This window comes from Capra hircus, chromosome 19 (assembly GCF_001704415.2).
Source record: "Capra hircus breed San Clemente chromosome 19, ASM170441v1, whole genome shotgun sequence".
In the NCBI taxonomy this organism is placed as follows: Eukaryota; Metazoa; Chordata; class Mammalia; order Artiodactyla; family Bovidae; genus Capra; species Capra hircus.
The window spans coordinates 9,570,541-9,584,566 of NC_030826.1; the positions used below are offsets into that span (position 1 = coordinate 9,570,541).

Sequence of the window (14,026 nt, forward strand, 5' to 3'; positions counted from 1 at the left end):
ATCGTATAATACACACACATACACTTAAACCCTGCCTGGCACAGACTTAGCATACAGTGATGTGGGGTGCTATTATTTTCTTGGGGGGGTTGCTATTAAATGAAGGAGCCAGTAAAGAAAAACAGGAAGAGACACAGATGCAGGATATCAAATGCTGGGGAGGGGGTTTTCTAGGCGTATGGAGTCAACAGGGTCAAATGCTACAGAGGTCAAGTGAGTTAAAAAAGTCCCAGAATTTTGAAAACAGAAAATGGTTGTAGATAGAGGTAAATTGCTAGAGATTGTTTTTTAAGTCAGGAGGAGGAATTGAGGGAATTCAGGCCCGGTAAACTTAATTTTCTTTGAAGTAGGAAATTATGCCATCTACCAAAATCCAATAACTGAATTGGAAAGAGTCAAAGAATGTTAAGATTTGGAAAGCTCATGGAGTCAATCAAGGGGCTAAATAAAGAAAAGAAAAAGGACTCCTAAGCAGAGTTCAACTCTACTCAGAAAATAAATGACATTAATACTTTAAAAATGAAACGCATTTCAACTGTTTCTCCTCCTGAGCCCTTTGGATTGATGATCCAGAGTTGACATGATATGGTTTCTGGCATATGGAGAGAGGGGGTAGAAGACCAAAGGATGGTGCCATTTCTGCTGTGAAATGGGTGATCATGCCCTCCTACCAAATTTGGGCGAAATGTCATGAATTTGACATCTAACAGTAGAGCAGGTGAAAAGCCAGAATTCTGGCAGCATTTTCTCTTGTGCAAATCTTTGTATGTTCTGTTCCAAACTAACAGTTGCAGTAGCCTTTTAATTGAAGCACTAAAACAAGGTTTTTGGGAACAGTATGACTCAGATCACATTTATTTTTAGAGCTGGAGTTCAGAAAATAATGGTAATAACACAGTCAGGTGGAGTAGGGGACGGGGACGTCTAGTCAGGTGGGTTGGTGGAGGACGCTGACTCCCCATGATTGGAAGCTTTCATTAGCTGTGACAGCCTACTGGAAGACTACACAGTATCGACCTAAAACTGGCAAGATCAAAACCATACCTGAGGAAGACGGGTCTTGCTACTGTATGAAAAAGACTAGGTTCTTGTCTTGCAGATAAACTAACCCAAGCAATTAAATACTAAGTTGTCTGTTGCTTAGGGCATCCCATCGTGTGGTCTGCTGGGTAGGGCACATGGCCCACAGCGGTTCTAACAAGTTATCCGTAATGTTCCTATTGAGCTTTCTGGGCCTATCTGAAGATTAAACAGAGATGTGAAATACTGGAGAGAACTTTATTAGAGTAGGAGAGAACCGGTAACAGATCCCACCAACAGTGACAGTGTGGTCGCAGCATTTAACTAAGTGTACTTACCTTCACTTTCTCTTCCCCTAGTCAGAAGGGCCAGTTTCAGTGCATTAAGGAGGATAGTAACTGAAGAGAGTCTTTAAAGTGCTGTGACCTGGATCCAGGCATCCTGACTCTGCTGCCTGCATCCTTGACCACTAAGCTATCTGCTACTACTTTAAGAATGATAAAGCACTTTATAAGCAAACAAACTACCAACGAATTATGATCCCCCAACCTAGGAATTGCTCAGTACTCCATGTTTTTTATGTAGAGAAGCCGATGAGTATCCTTGTAGTGATGTTACTGATTACCTGACAGGCAGAGGGCCCATTTGCTAGGCTCTCTCCAAGTACTAAGGAGCATAGTGGATGTTAACCAGGGACCTGGAAGTTCTAAAGTGCGTCGCAGATGATCTATTACCGCAGTAATCTGGTGACAGAAACCTAGCTTAGTTGGGCCCGAGTTCTCCAGTCTGTTGCTGTACCAAATATTCAACTACACATTACTCCCTAGCAGTTGCCTCTGTGTCTCTGGCAATACTGTTCCCTCAACAGAGGGCCCTTCTCTGCTCAGGACATTAGAGCTGGCCATAAACATTCTGACATGCAAGAGAAACCAAAATGACCTGTTTGCGAATTCCCACAGGAGATGCTGAACATAAGCCATACATCTGTGGGGATGCCGATTCTGCCTCTACCGTTCTGGATGGAACTGAAGACTACCTCATTCTGGCCTGCGATGGCTTCTACGACACCGTGAACCCTGACGAGGCCGTGAAAGTCGTGTCCGACCACTTGAAGGAGAATAACGGAGACAGCAGCATGGTTGCCCACAAGTTAGTGGCATCAGCTCGGGACGCGGGGTCAAGTGATAACATCACTGTTATTGTGGTTTTCCTGAGGGACATGAATAAAGCTGTAAATGTTAGTGAGGACTCAGATTGGACAGAGAACTCTTTCCAAGGAGGGCAAGAAGCTGGTGGGGATGACAAGGAGAGTCACGGGGAGTGCAAGCGCCCCTGGCCCCAGCACCAGTGCTCCGCCCCGGCCGATCTGGGCTACGAGGGGCGTGTGGATTCTTTCACGGATAGAACCAGCCTGAGCCCAGGGTCCCAAAGCAACGTGCTGGAAGACCCGGGCTACCTAGATCTCACACAGATAGAAACAAGCAAGCCTCACGGTGCCCAGTTTTTGCCACCAGTTGAGATGTTTGGTCCTGGTGCACCAAAGAGAGCAAATCTTATTAATGAGCTAATAATGGAGAAAAAATCAGTTCCATCATCATTGCCTGAGTGGAGTGGTGCTGGAGAGTTTCTCTCTTCTTTTAATGTGGGTTCAACAGGGCAGCAGGTGTGCAGCACGGAGAGCTTGCCTCCTGTTTGTTCTAGGCTGGAAAACGAACAGTTCAAGTTCCTGGGAAAGAGAGTTTCTAGGTTATCTCATTTACACTACCACTACTCAAAGAGGCGGCATGGATTCAGGTTTAATCCAAAGTTTTATCCTATTCTCTCTGCTCAAGAGCCTTCCCACAAAACAGGCACTAGCCTGTCCTCGCTTATTCGAAATGGGAAGAGAAATAGGGTGTTAAGAAGTTCTCTGCCGTGGAGGCAAACCAGCTGGAAAGGATGCAGTGAAAGCGTGATGAGGAAGCCCCAAGAGAGCAGCGACCCTCCACGCCCCGAGCTTCCCTGGAGCTTTCAAATGTAATCCTCTCTCTAGAGTAGGCTAGCTAGCTCTCCCCCAGTACAGATACCACTATCAGAGTAGAAACAAGGTAGGTCTTTCTGAAATACGTGTGCTTCATTATGAGCCATGGATGGCTCAACTCTTAAATGTAAATAGATCTCTAGGAAACTCAATGCAGTGTTTTCAATCTGATAAAAAACAGTACTGGCGATTTCACTAGCAAAACTATACCACTGGTCCCTGTGATGTGTCTCTATACCTACATACAACCCCCAAGACCCCGTCACGTCACTAGTGGAGGCTTGCAAGTTATTTCAGTCAGGATATATAGCGCTGAAACCTTGAGGCAGGTGAAATTCGGTCTGATGTGCCTAATTTATCTCTGGAAAACTTAATGCAGAATTAGATCTACTTGAGGAATGTTCCTCAGAAGACTGGGGACTGAGGGAAAACCTCTCCCCCTTTTTTGGTAGGTAAAAGACTAAAAGCCATATGGGTTTTAACTGGAAAAAATGAAAGTAGAAAACTAGTGTAAAAATGTCATATTCGCAGACTTGTGAGGTGGTATATAGTCAAACAGATTCACTCATTTTTTTTCCTGTAACATAAAAGACCAACAATGAAAATTTTTTGAATTAAGTATTTCCTAGGGCTTTAGCTATTTGGGAGTTTCATACCTGTTATGGTGCTTTTGACGGAATTGTTTTTTAGAAGACCGCTGTCAACTGGTTTTAATCTATGATGCTAATGTGTTTTCCACTGTACCTTCATCTCAGGAATAAAAACTTGTTTAATGGAGATGATTTCAGGTACAAATAGACTAGAATCAAGTTGCCATTTTAAAAGAAAATCAAATAGTATTTCTATTTTTTCTGCCTTTTTTCCTTTTTTTAAAGTTCACAGACAGTAAAGGCATATACTACAATAAAATAAAAAGTGGTTTTGGAGAATGAAAAATACTAGTTTTAACTTCTCTAAAGTTGTTTCCCCTGAGGAAATGGAATAATTGGTATGGAAGAGGCTGAAAGTAACTGTGGAAAGTGAGCCCAGAGGCCAAGCACAGAGAGTGCGGCGACTGCAGCTGCGGTCTGTTCAGTTGTGGATTTGAGTCCCGGAGCTTCAGGCCGGAGCGCCAGGACACATGCTGCTCATCTCAGTGTTTATGCACATTTGATGTTTTGAAACTGTCTGCATTTTGCCATTTCTGCAGTTTCAAGTCGGAACCGTATCTGCAACTAGAGGCAGCAAATAAACTAATAATCAGGTTAACTGAGTGCAGCAGCCTGGTTCTGGGAATCATGCAGTGTCTCCGCAGGACATTCTGCCCTCTCCCAGGCAGGCGTGGAGCCACTGGCTCCCTCGTGCTGTCCGGAGACGCTGAATGCTCCTGCTGAGAGGTTCACACAGCACAATACAACTATTTTATGCTCCCCAGACTCAGAATGGAGGACTAAGATTCTTGGATTTTAAAACCAGGGGGACTGAAGCATATTTTGGTGTGCCAGGGTAGCCAAAGCAAATAAATGAAAGATGCATTTCAGCAACAGATTGTTAATCTACAGATTTTATTTTTTAAAATTTGGATGTAAGTAGAGATTTTCAGTATTTTTCTTTTTTGAAGTCATTTCTTCTTTTCTCAAGTCTTGTGACACATGGCTGAAAAGGAGGGCGTACACAGGAATCCAGCCATAGCACCAGAGTCTTTTCACCATCCCGAGGCTTCACCCCCGTCATGGACCTCACTCACATCTGCCATTTTCTGAAGCCTAGTTCATGTTAACAACCCATCAGGTGCAGTGTCAGTTCAAATCAGATTACCTAGGGAAACAAGAAAACAGGCAGCAGAACATTGGTACAGACAATAGTCCAAAGCACTCAGCCAAGTCAAAAAATTTAGAAGATTCTTCTATAGTTGTCTCTTGCTAATGATTTTGATCAGAATAAAGAAGGTGAAAGAAGGTACAAGTCAAGTGATAGGTTTTCTTCAGTGGGAAAAATGGCTGGAAATTGGGAGTAACAGGCATCTTTAAGGGTCTGAATTTTGTAGGTGTAACTACATACGCAGTGTTAACTCCATTTCTCATTCCAGTAGCCCTCTAGAAAATAAAAGTAGTTCTAGTGTGGTCACACTATAAGCCAATAATGTACAAGTTAGCAACTATTCATTTGTTCACAACATGCATATTTATAGAGTAGTTAGGTACCACTTGTAAGGTAGGTCCTTTAAAATTCTATAATACTTATTAAAGTAGTGGTTATTGGTCTGACATATGCTGCTCTTGGGTCTGTCTATCAACTAGATAAAAAGCAGTGCTTTGTGAAATGCAGTGTTATATCTTAATGCCACTGGTGATAGAAAGTAGTTCCCTTCAGTTCAAATCCTGTGCCCTTATTTGCTGCTTGCTGACGTAAGCAATAAGTACCCCTCTAACTAATGGTATCTACACATTTCTGTAACTTGTATTTAATGATGGTGTATCTGGTGATTGTAAAATATTAGACAGATATAAAAGTATATAATATATATTCACTGTTAGTGCTGAGGTATTATAGTCTGTGAATTATGTGTTTTGTACTTCTATTCATTGTGTAACTTAGTGATGGTGGAGAAGATCTACACCCAGTCCTTAAGAGTGGCAGTATCCCTTTTACGATTTAACATGATCTGCATCAATTTGTTTGCTTGCTGAAGTTTTGTTAGAATAGGAAATAGTAAAACAAATATTAAAAAGAGAGTGTAGTACTGGTTAGGGAAACAGACTTCAAGTCACTGACTGAAGTCACACGAACTCCTTGTACATTCACTGTGAGTTTCAAAGGGAATCAGTCCCTAATTTCCTTTGTTCACTTTCCCAATGTGGACTTTTAAGAGAGATCTAAGGTTAAGTAACATTACAGCACCCAGCACTGGGGCTGTTAATCCTGTTTAGGTCTGTACTGAAAAGGAAGGTGGAAATACATGTATATATCTTTTCTTTACCTAGAAGTGCCATCCATTGTCCTTGAATTAATATAAAGTTACTGTTGCATTTAATTTAACTAGGAGGATCCTCGAAAGTAACACCTTTACCAAGGACAATGTCAACAATGTCAGTGTCAACCCTGAGTCTGCTTCTGACCACATTTATAGTGGCCACGGTTGGCGTGGTGGCATAGTGTCACTGCAGCTCACGACACCAGCGCGCCTTTGCTGGACACTGTGCCAGGAAGAAGCGCAACATCCAATGGGCAGATGATGCATAAAGAAGTTAAGTGTTTACAGATAAAACTGCTGGGGTTCAGGTACTTCCTTCCCCAGCAAAGGCTTGCTGAGGCTTTGTGAGAAAGTGATCTAAATTATTATTTTAATTTTTAAACATAATTTGTTAACTCAGTGATCATTCTCATGGAAGCAAGGCCATAAAAAGGAATACTGCAGTTTTGACCCTACAATTTAGGAGAATTACTCTTTGGATTGTCAGTTAGCTAAAGAACATACTTTTTTTTTTCACCTTTTAAAATCACGTGATGTTAAAGGACAAGTACCCACTCTTCCCTTCTGACCTGTGAATAACTTAAATGGTTTTTTCCCCAAAAAACAAAGTACTGCCAGTATTATGACTATTTTCTGAGACAAATGGTACTGTGTTAAAAAAACATTGTTACTTCCTCTAGCAGCATTTTATCTTCCATTGTAAAGACTATTTGTTGTACTAATTAGAAAATATGAAATAAGATAGGGAACTCCAGACTGACACAGCAGTTGTTCTGGAAAAGGAAAATAATGAACTTTGATGTAGTAACTAAGCTATCGATACATTATTGCTAACTCTTACTCTAGGTGCTCTTTGGTGAGAGACACGCTTTGTTCTCTTGTTCATATTTCCCTGCAAAGAATTCTCTATGGAGTCGAGCAAGTGAAGTGAATCATTTCTTACCAAGCAAACTTATCAATTTATACAGCTCACTTTTGAGTTCAGTTGTAATCATGAGTGATCCTTCATATTTTATTTAAAACTGTTCATTCAGGTAAGAAGTATGTTGAAATTTTGCCAATATCTTAATAAAACCCAGCAATTTAAAAACATTGGTCATCTGTCTTTTTGTTCAAAGGAAGGTTACTTGGTTCTAGGATTTAAGTTGATTTTCTCAGAACTGAACATAAACTCCTGAGGTGGCGGTCTCTAAACTTTAAAGCGGGGACACTGAAAAAAGTTTGCGAAGTGCTGCTACAGTTGTTAGTCCCTCCCCAGAAAAGCCAGAAGAGCTCCTTCTCATCTTACACACGCGTCCCCCATCAGGTTAATGCTGGGGGTTCATCCTAAATGAGCAACAGGACCTGCAAATGGCTAAGTGCTGACTCCTCAGACCTCCCAATTACTTTGTTGTTCAAACTCTGCATCCAGCCAGAGTTCTTCCCTCTCCCTTGGTCTTTCTCCTTTTAGTTTCAAACTGAAAGAAAGGAAATAATCAGGTGAACTGTGGCTGAAAGTCTGTCCAGAGGACTGCGTTAAGAGAGGAACAGGAGATAGGACAACGCAGTCCTAATGCAGTCAGTACCCTGCATTCGCACCCGCCTCTTACCACCATGAAGTCCTAGGAGATTAATTTCAACCTTTAACTCCTGATCACTGAAATTCATTCAGTACTTGTGTGATTTTATATAAATTCAAAGAAATAAGAATTGAGAAAAAAAATGAAGGGCTGAAAGAACCCTATTTGCAAGAGTCTGCTACAGTAAGGCATGAAGAAAAGCAGAGTGTTGGCTGAGTAGCATTTACGCTTGAGAAAATCCCCTGTTGGTATTCTAGGTTCGAAAGGAACAGAACATCTTTTTCGGAAGCAGCAGCACACAGACACACATGGCTCTTTCAGTTTTCTATTTCCTAGGTTTTTTATAATCTCATCACTTTTATAATTAAAAATATTTTGGGATAGAAAACTAAAAATGGCCCATTACTTTCCGAACCGTGAATCTGAACTCCTTATGTTTTAATTAAAAAATATATAAGAACCATGGTACTTCCAGCTTCCAATTCTAAAATGTAGAGCTAAAGGGAATACTGCGTCCACTCTTCTAAATAAAAGCCAGATTTACTTCAAATTATGACTTTTTTCACACTCAGAGTTGAGGTTGCAACTGGCCCAAGTGTAAAAGGGGCCGGCACCGCTCAGCACTGGTTTAGAGGAGGGCAGCTCTGGAAGCCAGCCGTTGGGCGAGAGAGAGTGCCGGCTGACCGACACAGGCAGAGTGGGGGCCGTCCTGGGAGCTGCGCAAACCAGCGGAGCCCGCCCTCCCTTGCAAACCCTACCAGGACTCAGAGAAAAGGGCCGGGGCGGAGCAGGTCCAGCAGTGGGATGTGGAGGGCCGGGGGGCCGTCACCCTTCCCTCAGCTCGCCCACACAAGCGTCGTTCTGTGGAGGAAGGGCCACAGACGCTGCCCCGAGGGCACCTGTGACAAGCTGATGGAAGGGAACGGCAGCAAAACCCTGCTCCTGGGGAGGAGGCGTATCACCAGGCCTGTAAATAGCTGTGGAGGAGTAAGTGAATCTACACACAGGGAGGAACGCTGCACCTTAATCCAAGGCCAGTCCCGACCCACAGGAGGTCGAGCTTCAAAGAGCACAGCAGCTCTGGGCAGACAGCAGACCAGCAGAAGTCTGCGGAGACGCGCCTCGGAGGCACAGACCGGAGTGCAGGGCCAGAGGGGACACTGCGTTTCCGACGGGGAGCGGGTTGCCAGAGCCATGTCCTGTCTGGAACGCAGTGCCACTGAGGTTAGTCACAGCAGTGACGAACCTCGAACCAAACGCAGCTCCTAACCAGATGCAAACTCTCGTGGTGCAGATCTAAGCAGGCCTGCCCATTTTTAGGCAAAAAAATCATTCACCAAACTAGCTACTGTTCTACACAAAATGTGTTCCTTTCAACAAAACACAGAGAGGCATGTGAAAGAAAGAAAAAATGTATTATTCCGGGTGAAGTAACCAGGGTGGGGGGTGCTGGCAGGGAGCCGGCCTCTCCCAGGTTCTGTCCAGGTGGCCTCCCCTCCCGGGGCGCCCGTGGGGACCTTTGTAATTCGAGCCCATTGAGATTGAGCCGTTGTGATTTGAGTCACTGTGGGTGGGACTGTAAACTGGTACAACCATTGTGGAGAACAGTATGGAAGTTCCTTAAAACACTCAGTACAGGACTGCCATTATGATCTAGCCATCTCCCTCCTGGGCATGTATCTGGAGGAAAACATACAGTGCACCCCAGTGCTCACTGCAGCACTGTCTACAAAAGCCAGGACATGAAATCTCAACGTCCACTGACAAAGCAGCGGATGAAGAAGATGGCGCACAGATACCACGGAATTCTACGCAGCCATCAAAAGAACAAAGAACGCCGTCTGCGGCGACGGGTGGGTCTAGAGACGCCACACTGAGTGAGAGAGGAAGGCACATGCATCGCTTATATGTGGAATCTAAAAAAACGGTACAAATAAATTTAATACAAAAACAGTCACAGATGTAGAAAAGTTACAAGATAAATTGGGAGATTGGGATTGATATACACACTGAAATATATAAAGTTGATGACTAATAAGGATCTATTATACACACAGGGAACGCTCCTTAATAACTTCAGACTGACTTGACAGAGATTTCGGAACTGATAGAAATCAAAACAACTGTGGCTTCCCAGGTGGCGCATTGGAAAGCATCTGCCTGGCAGTGCAGAAGATCCCCCTGAGGAAGACATGGCAGCCCACTCCAGTATTGTTGCCTGGAGAATCCCATGGACAGAGGAGCCTGGGGGGCCACAGGCCATGGGGTCACAAAGAGCTGGAGATGACTGAGTGTGCACATACCCTTGGTTAATATGTTGTGGAAATAATGGAAGATCATATGGGTGATTTCAGCAAAGAGAAACTATAATAAACAGAAATGCCAGAAACTGAAAATACTGTAGCAAAGAGGATGGGCATCTCTGACTGCCTAATCAATAGATGTACCACTGCTGAGAAGAGATTAAGTAAATTTAAAGGTAAGTCCATAAAAGCACCCTAACTGATGGGATTTCCCTGGTGGTCCAGTGGTTAGGAATCCACCTTCCAGTGCAGAGCATCCCTGGTGGGTTAGATCCCTGGTGGGAGAACCAAGACCCTCCATGCTATGGGGCAACTAGACCCAAGTGCTGCAACTGCTGAGCTGGCATGCTCTAGAGCTCCCCGCCGCCCGCTGCTACTAGAGCCCCCGCACCACCACTAGAGAAGCCTGTGCTGCAGCTGAGGCCCAATGCAGCCAGGTCAATTATTTTAAAAAAAAAAGGGAGTGGCCACAGAGGAAACAGAACACTTAAAAAAGACCTAATGAAACACGAGAAGAAGAAAAGGAAAAATGAAAGCAAATTAAATCCAGAACAGAACAAATAAAGAGCTGCGCAACTATTATCAGCTGAACATATGCGTCACTGGAAACCCTCCTGTGTTGCTGGTGGGATGCAATGGCAGTGCCTTCTGGAAGTTCGGCACTCTTCTGACGAAGTTCAGCAGAAACCTGCTACATGGCAGTGCAGCGCGCTCTGACAGCAGCTATCGGGTTAGGCCAGACTTCACAGGGTAAGGGCGGAGTCCTCCACAAGACTGCTCTCACTGCAGGTACCACGTTTAGGGCCCCCACTATCCTTCCCCTAGCTTTGACAATTCACTAGAATAACTCATAAACCCAGGAAAATACTTACAATTCCAGTTTTATTACAGCCAAAGGACACCAATCAGAACAGGCAAAAGGACAGACCGGAGTGAGGTGGAGGGGGGCCCAAATGTGGGGCTTTCTTGTGATCAGGAGCTCACCCTCCCAAAACAGCCATGTGTGAAGGGTGCTGCCAACAAGGGAAGTCCAGCTGAGCTTCAGTGGCCAGAGTCCTTACTGTGGTTTCATTATGTAAGCGTGACTAACTCCCTGGCAATAAGGCTGAACTATTCAGGCTAATATTACATGACTCAGAGGCCCAATCCTCTAGTCACATGGTGGTTAGTCTTTCTGGCAAGGCCAGTCCCTGTCTTGAGTTATCTCATGAGCATAAGCTATCAGAATCCACCATAATTAACAACAAACACTCCAATCACTCAGGAAATTCCAAGGACTTAAGAGGATGTATCCCAGGAACTAGGGACAAAGGCCAAATTCTTTATTACATATCCCACTCCAAGGCAAATACTATCCTAGAGACAGACAACTTACGTTCATACAAAAATCTACACACAAATGTTTGTAAAGTTCATAATCACTCAAAACTAGGAAAAACCCAAAATGTCCTTCAATGGATAAATACATTCATACATTCATACAGTGAAATACTACTCAGCAGTTAAAAAGGAATAAAGTTCTGATTCACACAGCTACATAGATGAAACTTAGCATTTTGCTAAGTGAAAGGTTCCATATTGTGTGATTCTATTTATGACACTCTGGAAAAGGGAAAACTGAAAGGACAGTTGCCAAGGGTGAGGGGCTAGAAGGGGGGCTCTACCTACACAGAGCCAGCACAGGGGAATCTGGGGGGTGACTGAACTGTTCTCCAAACAACTGCATATACCACAAAGATTAAATTTTAATGTATGTAAACTTTAAAATCAACTAGGATGTGGGCGGGGGGGGGGGGACAGAATATAGACTCTAACAGATATCTGACTGTATCACAAGTGAATCACACAGCCAGCCTGAAGAGAGCAGGAAAGAGAGGCACCAGTGCATCAGGGTTAGACTCCCCTAATTTCTTTGACATTTATCATTAGAATTCTGTCTGACAAGTTGTCCTTTCTTCCCCGTTTAGTTTATTCAGCTGTTCACGTATATCTGTGTGGACGCATAGATATTTATTTTGTTCTTTGAGTTATGATCCTGTACGGCCATTATGTCACAGTTCAGGATCTAAACAACTCTGGAAAAGTGCTTAGACAGGATTCATGCTTTTCCTCCTTAAAACACATTGTTTATGTATACATACATGATGCATTCAAGTATGTGCTTTAGAAGGAGTAAGTATGTTTCCTCTTCTACCCAACAACCCTCTAGTAACAGTAAGCAAATCAGTGCCCAGATTTGTGTTTCTAGGCATCACTGTCCCTCCAAAAGGCCAGGAAAATTCAAGATGAGCCTGGAGCATCTTTTAGAGAGGAAGGATGTAAAGGGAAGGAGGGAGAAGGATACAAGATCAAGAGAGTAAAGGGGCCAAGCTGCAAGAGCTTCGAACAGCCAGAACTAGAACACGGAACTGTAGACAAGCGCAATACTGGATCATAGCTCCAAAGAGTAAAATCAACGTCCACACAGATACAAAGAGCTGAATAAACTAAATGGAGAAGAAAAGACAACCTGTCAAGCAGAATTCTCATAATAAATGTCAAAGAAGCTAGGGGACTGGAGAACTCCCGTAAGACCACCATAAGCAGTGCTAACTGCTGTAGGCAAGACCCACCAGACCTAGAGCTGCTGGGCGCTACAGTGAGTGGGTGAGAGTTTGCGCAGAAACAGAATATTTGCATACCCTTAAAGTGCTCACCCTAAATATTTAGTAATTCAAAGGGAAGAAACAGTAAATAGTGGGGAATCCTGGCAGATACCTTAACCAAGTAATTAAGGTCAGCAATACCAGTAGTAAACATCTGCAGCACACAGCCCCTGACACAACGCACTGAGGCAGGCGTATCACCCCTAATAAGGCCGAATTCCAACTTAAGATGAAAAAGCATCAGAGGAGCCCAGGCAGAAAGACACTGTAAAACAACGGGGGGCTTTTCTGGCGATCCAGTGGTTAAGAATCTGCCTGCCAATGCCAGGGACACGGGTTCAATCCCTGGTCCAGGATGAGTCCATATGCTGCCGGGCAACCAAGCCTGTGTGCAGCAAGCACTGAGCCAGTGCGTGGCAAGTACTGAAGCCCGCGCTGCACAACGAGAAGCCACTGCCGTGGGAGGCCCGAGCACAACTAGAGAGCGGCCCCTGCTAGGAAGACCCAGTGGAGCCATCAATCAATAACACTTGAAAATAACCGGTCCACTTCAAGAACATCAAGGTCATGAAAGACAAGGGAAGGCCGAGGAAGGAGCCTGAGCTGGGGGCACCGCGACAGGACCGCTCACAGCGACATGGGCCCTGGAGGGAGGAGGCGTGCGTGAGGCAACTGGTCCAATCGGAACGAAGCTGTCGGTGGTCTGGGCACTAGTTTGTGCATAAGACCGGCGCCCTCCTTGGGGTCACTCTATGGTCGTGTCCTCTGTTCACAAAGAGAGAAGCGGTTTCGGTTCTGGAAGGCTACACTTCTCTAAGAATTCATCCATTTCTTCCAAGCTGTCCATTTCATTGTCACAGAGTTGCTGATAGTAGTCTTTGATGACTTTCTGTGTTGTCTGCTGTGATTTCTCCATTTTCATTTCTAATTTTGTTGATTCTTCTCCCTTTTTTTCTTGATGAGTCTGGCTAATGGTTTGTCTATTTATCTTCTCAAAGAACCAGTTTTTAGTTTTGTTGGTTTTTGCTGTAGTCTCCTGTTTCTTTTTCATTTATTTCTGCCCTAATTTTTATGATTTCTTTCCTTCTACTAACCCTGGGGTTCTTCATTTCTTCTTTTTCTAGTTGCGTTAGGCGTAAAGTTAGATCAACAGTCCAAGTTCGATGCATGAAACAGGGCACTCAAAGCCGGTGCACTGGGACAACACTGAGGGATGGGATGGGGAGGGAGGTGGGAGGGGGGTTCAGGATGGGGGACACGTATATACCCGTGGCTGATCCATGACAATGTATAGCAAAAACCACTATAATACTGTAGTTAGCCTCCAATTAAAATAAATTTTTTTAAAAAAGAGAAGCTGGGTTTACAGGAACACTCTCAAGATTTCTGCATCTAAAATTAGCTCAGAATTATCTCAAAATAAAAAGTTTTTTTAAAAAATAGACAATATTTAGGTTTTTAATTATTAGGTATCAAAATGCTGGATTTGGCCCAACTGTGACAAACTGGAAAAAGTACTCAACCAG

At 43.8% G+C, this 14,026-nt stretch overlaps 2 protein-coding genes across 2 annotated transcripts in view; one reads left to right on the top strand and one right to left on the bottom strand.

The window, feature by feature from the left end:
- PPM1E (protein phosphatase, Mg2+/Mn2+ dependent 1E) overlaps positions 1-7,085 on the top strand; it is a 229,683-nt gene extending 222,598 nt beyond the window's left edge. Inside the window, exon 7 of the mRNA XM_018064131.1 lies at positions 1,980-7,085. Within this exon, the coding sequence (XP_017919620.1) occupies positions 1,980-3,040 (1,061 nt within the window). The 3' untranslated portion in view covers positions 3,041-7,085. The remainder of the gene's footprint in view (positions 1-1,979) is intronic.
- The window catches only part of TRIM37 (tripartite motif containing 37), a 146,045-nt gene continuing 136,586 nt past the window's right edge, over positions 4,568-14,026 (bottom strand). The window contains exon 25 of the mRNA XM_005693108.3: positions 4,568-4,837. Within this exon, the coding sequence (XP_005693165.2) occupies positions 4,834-4,837 (4 nt within the window). The 3' untranslated portion in view covers positions 4,568-4,833. The remainder of the gene's footprint in view (positions 4,838-14,026) is intronic.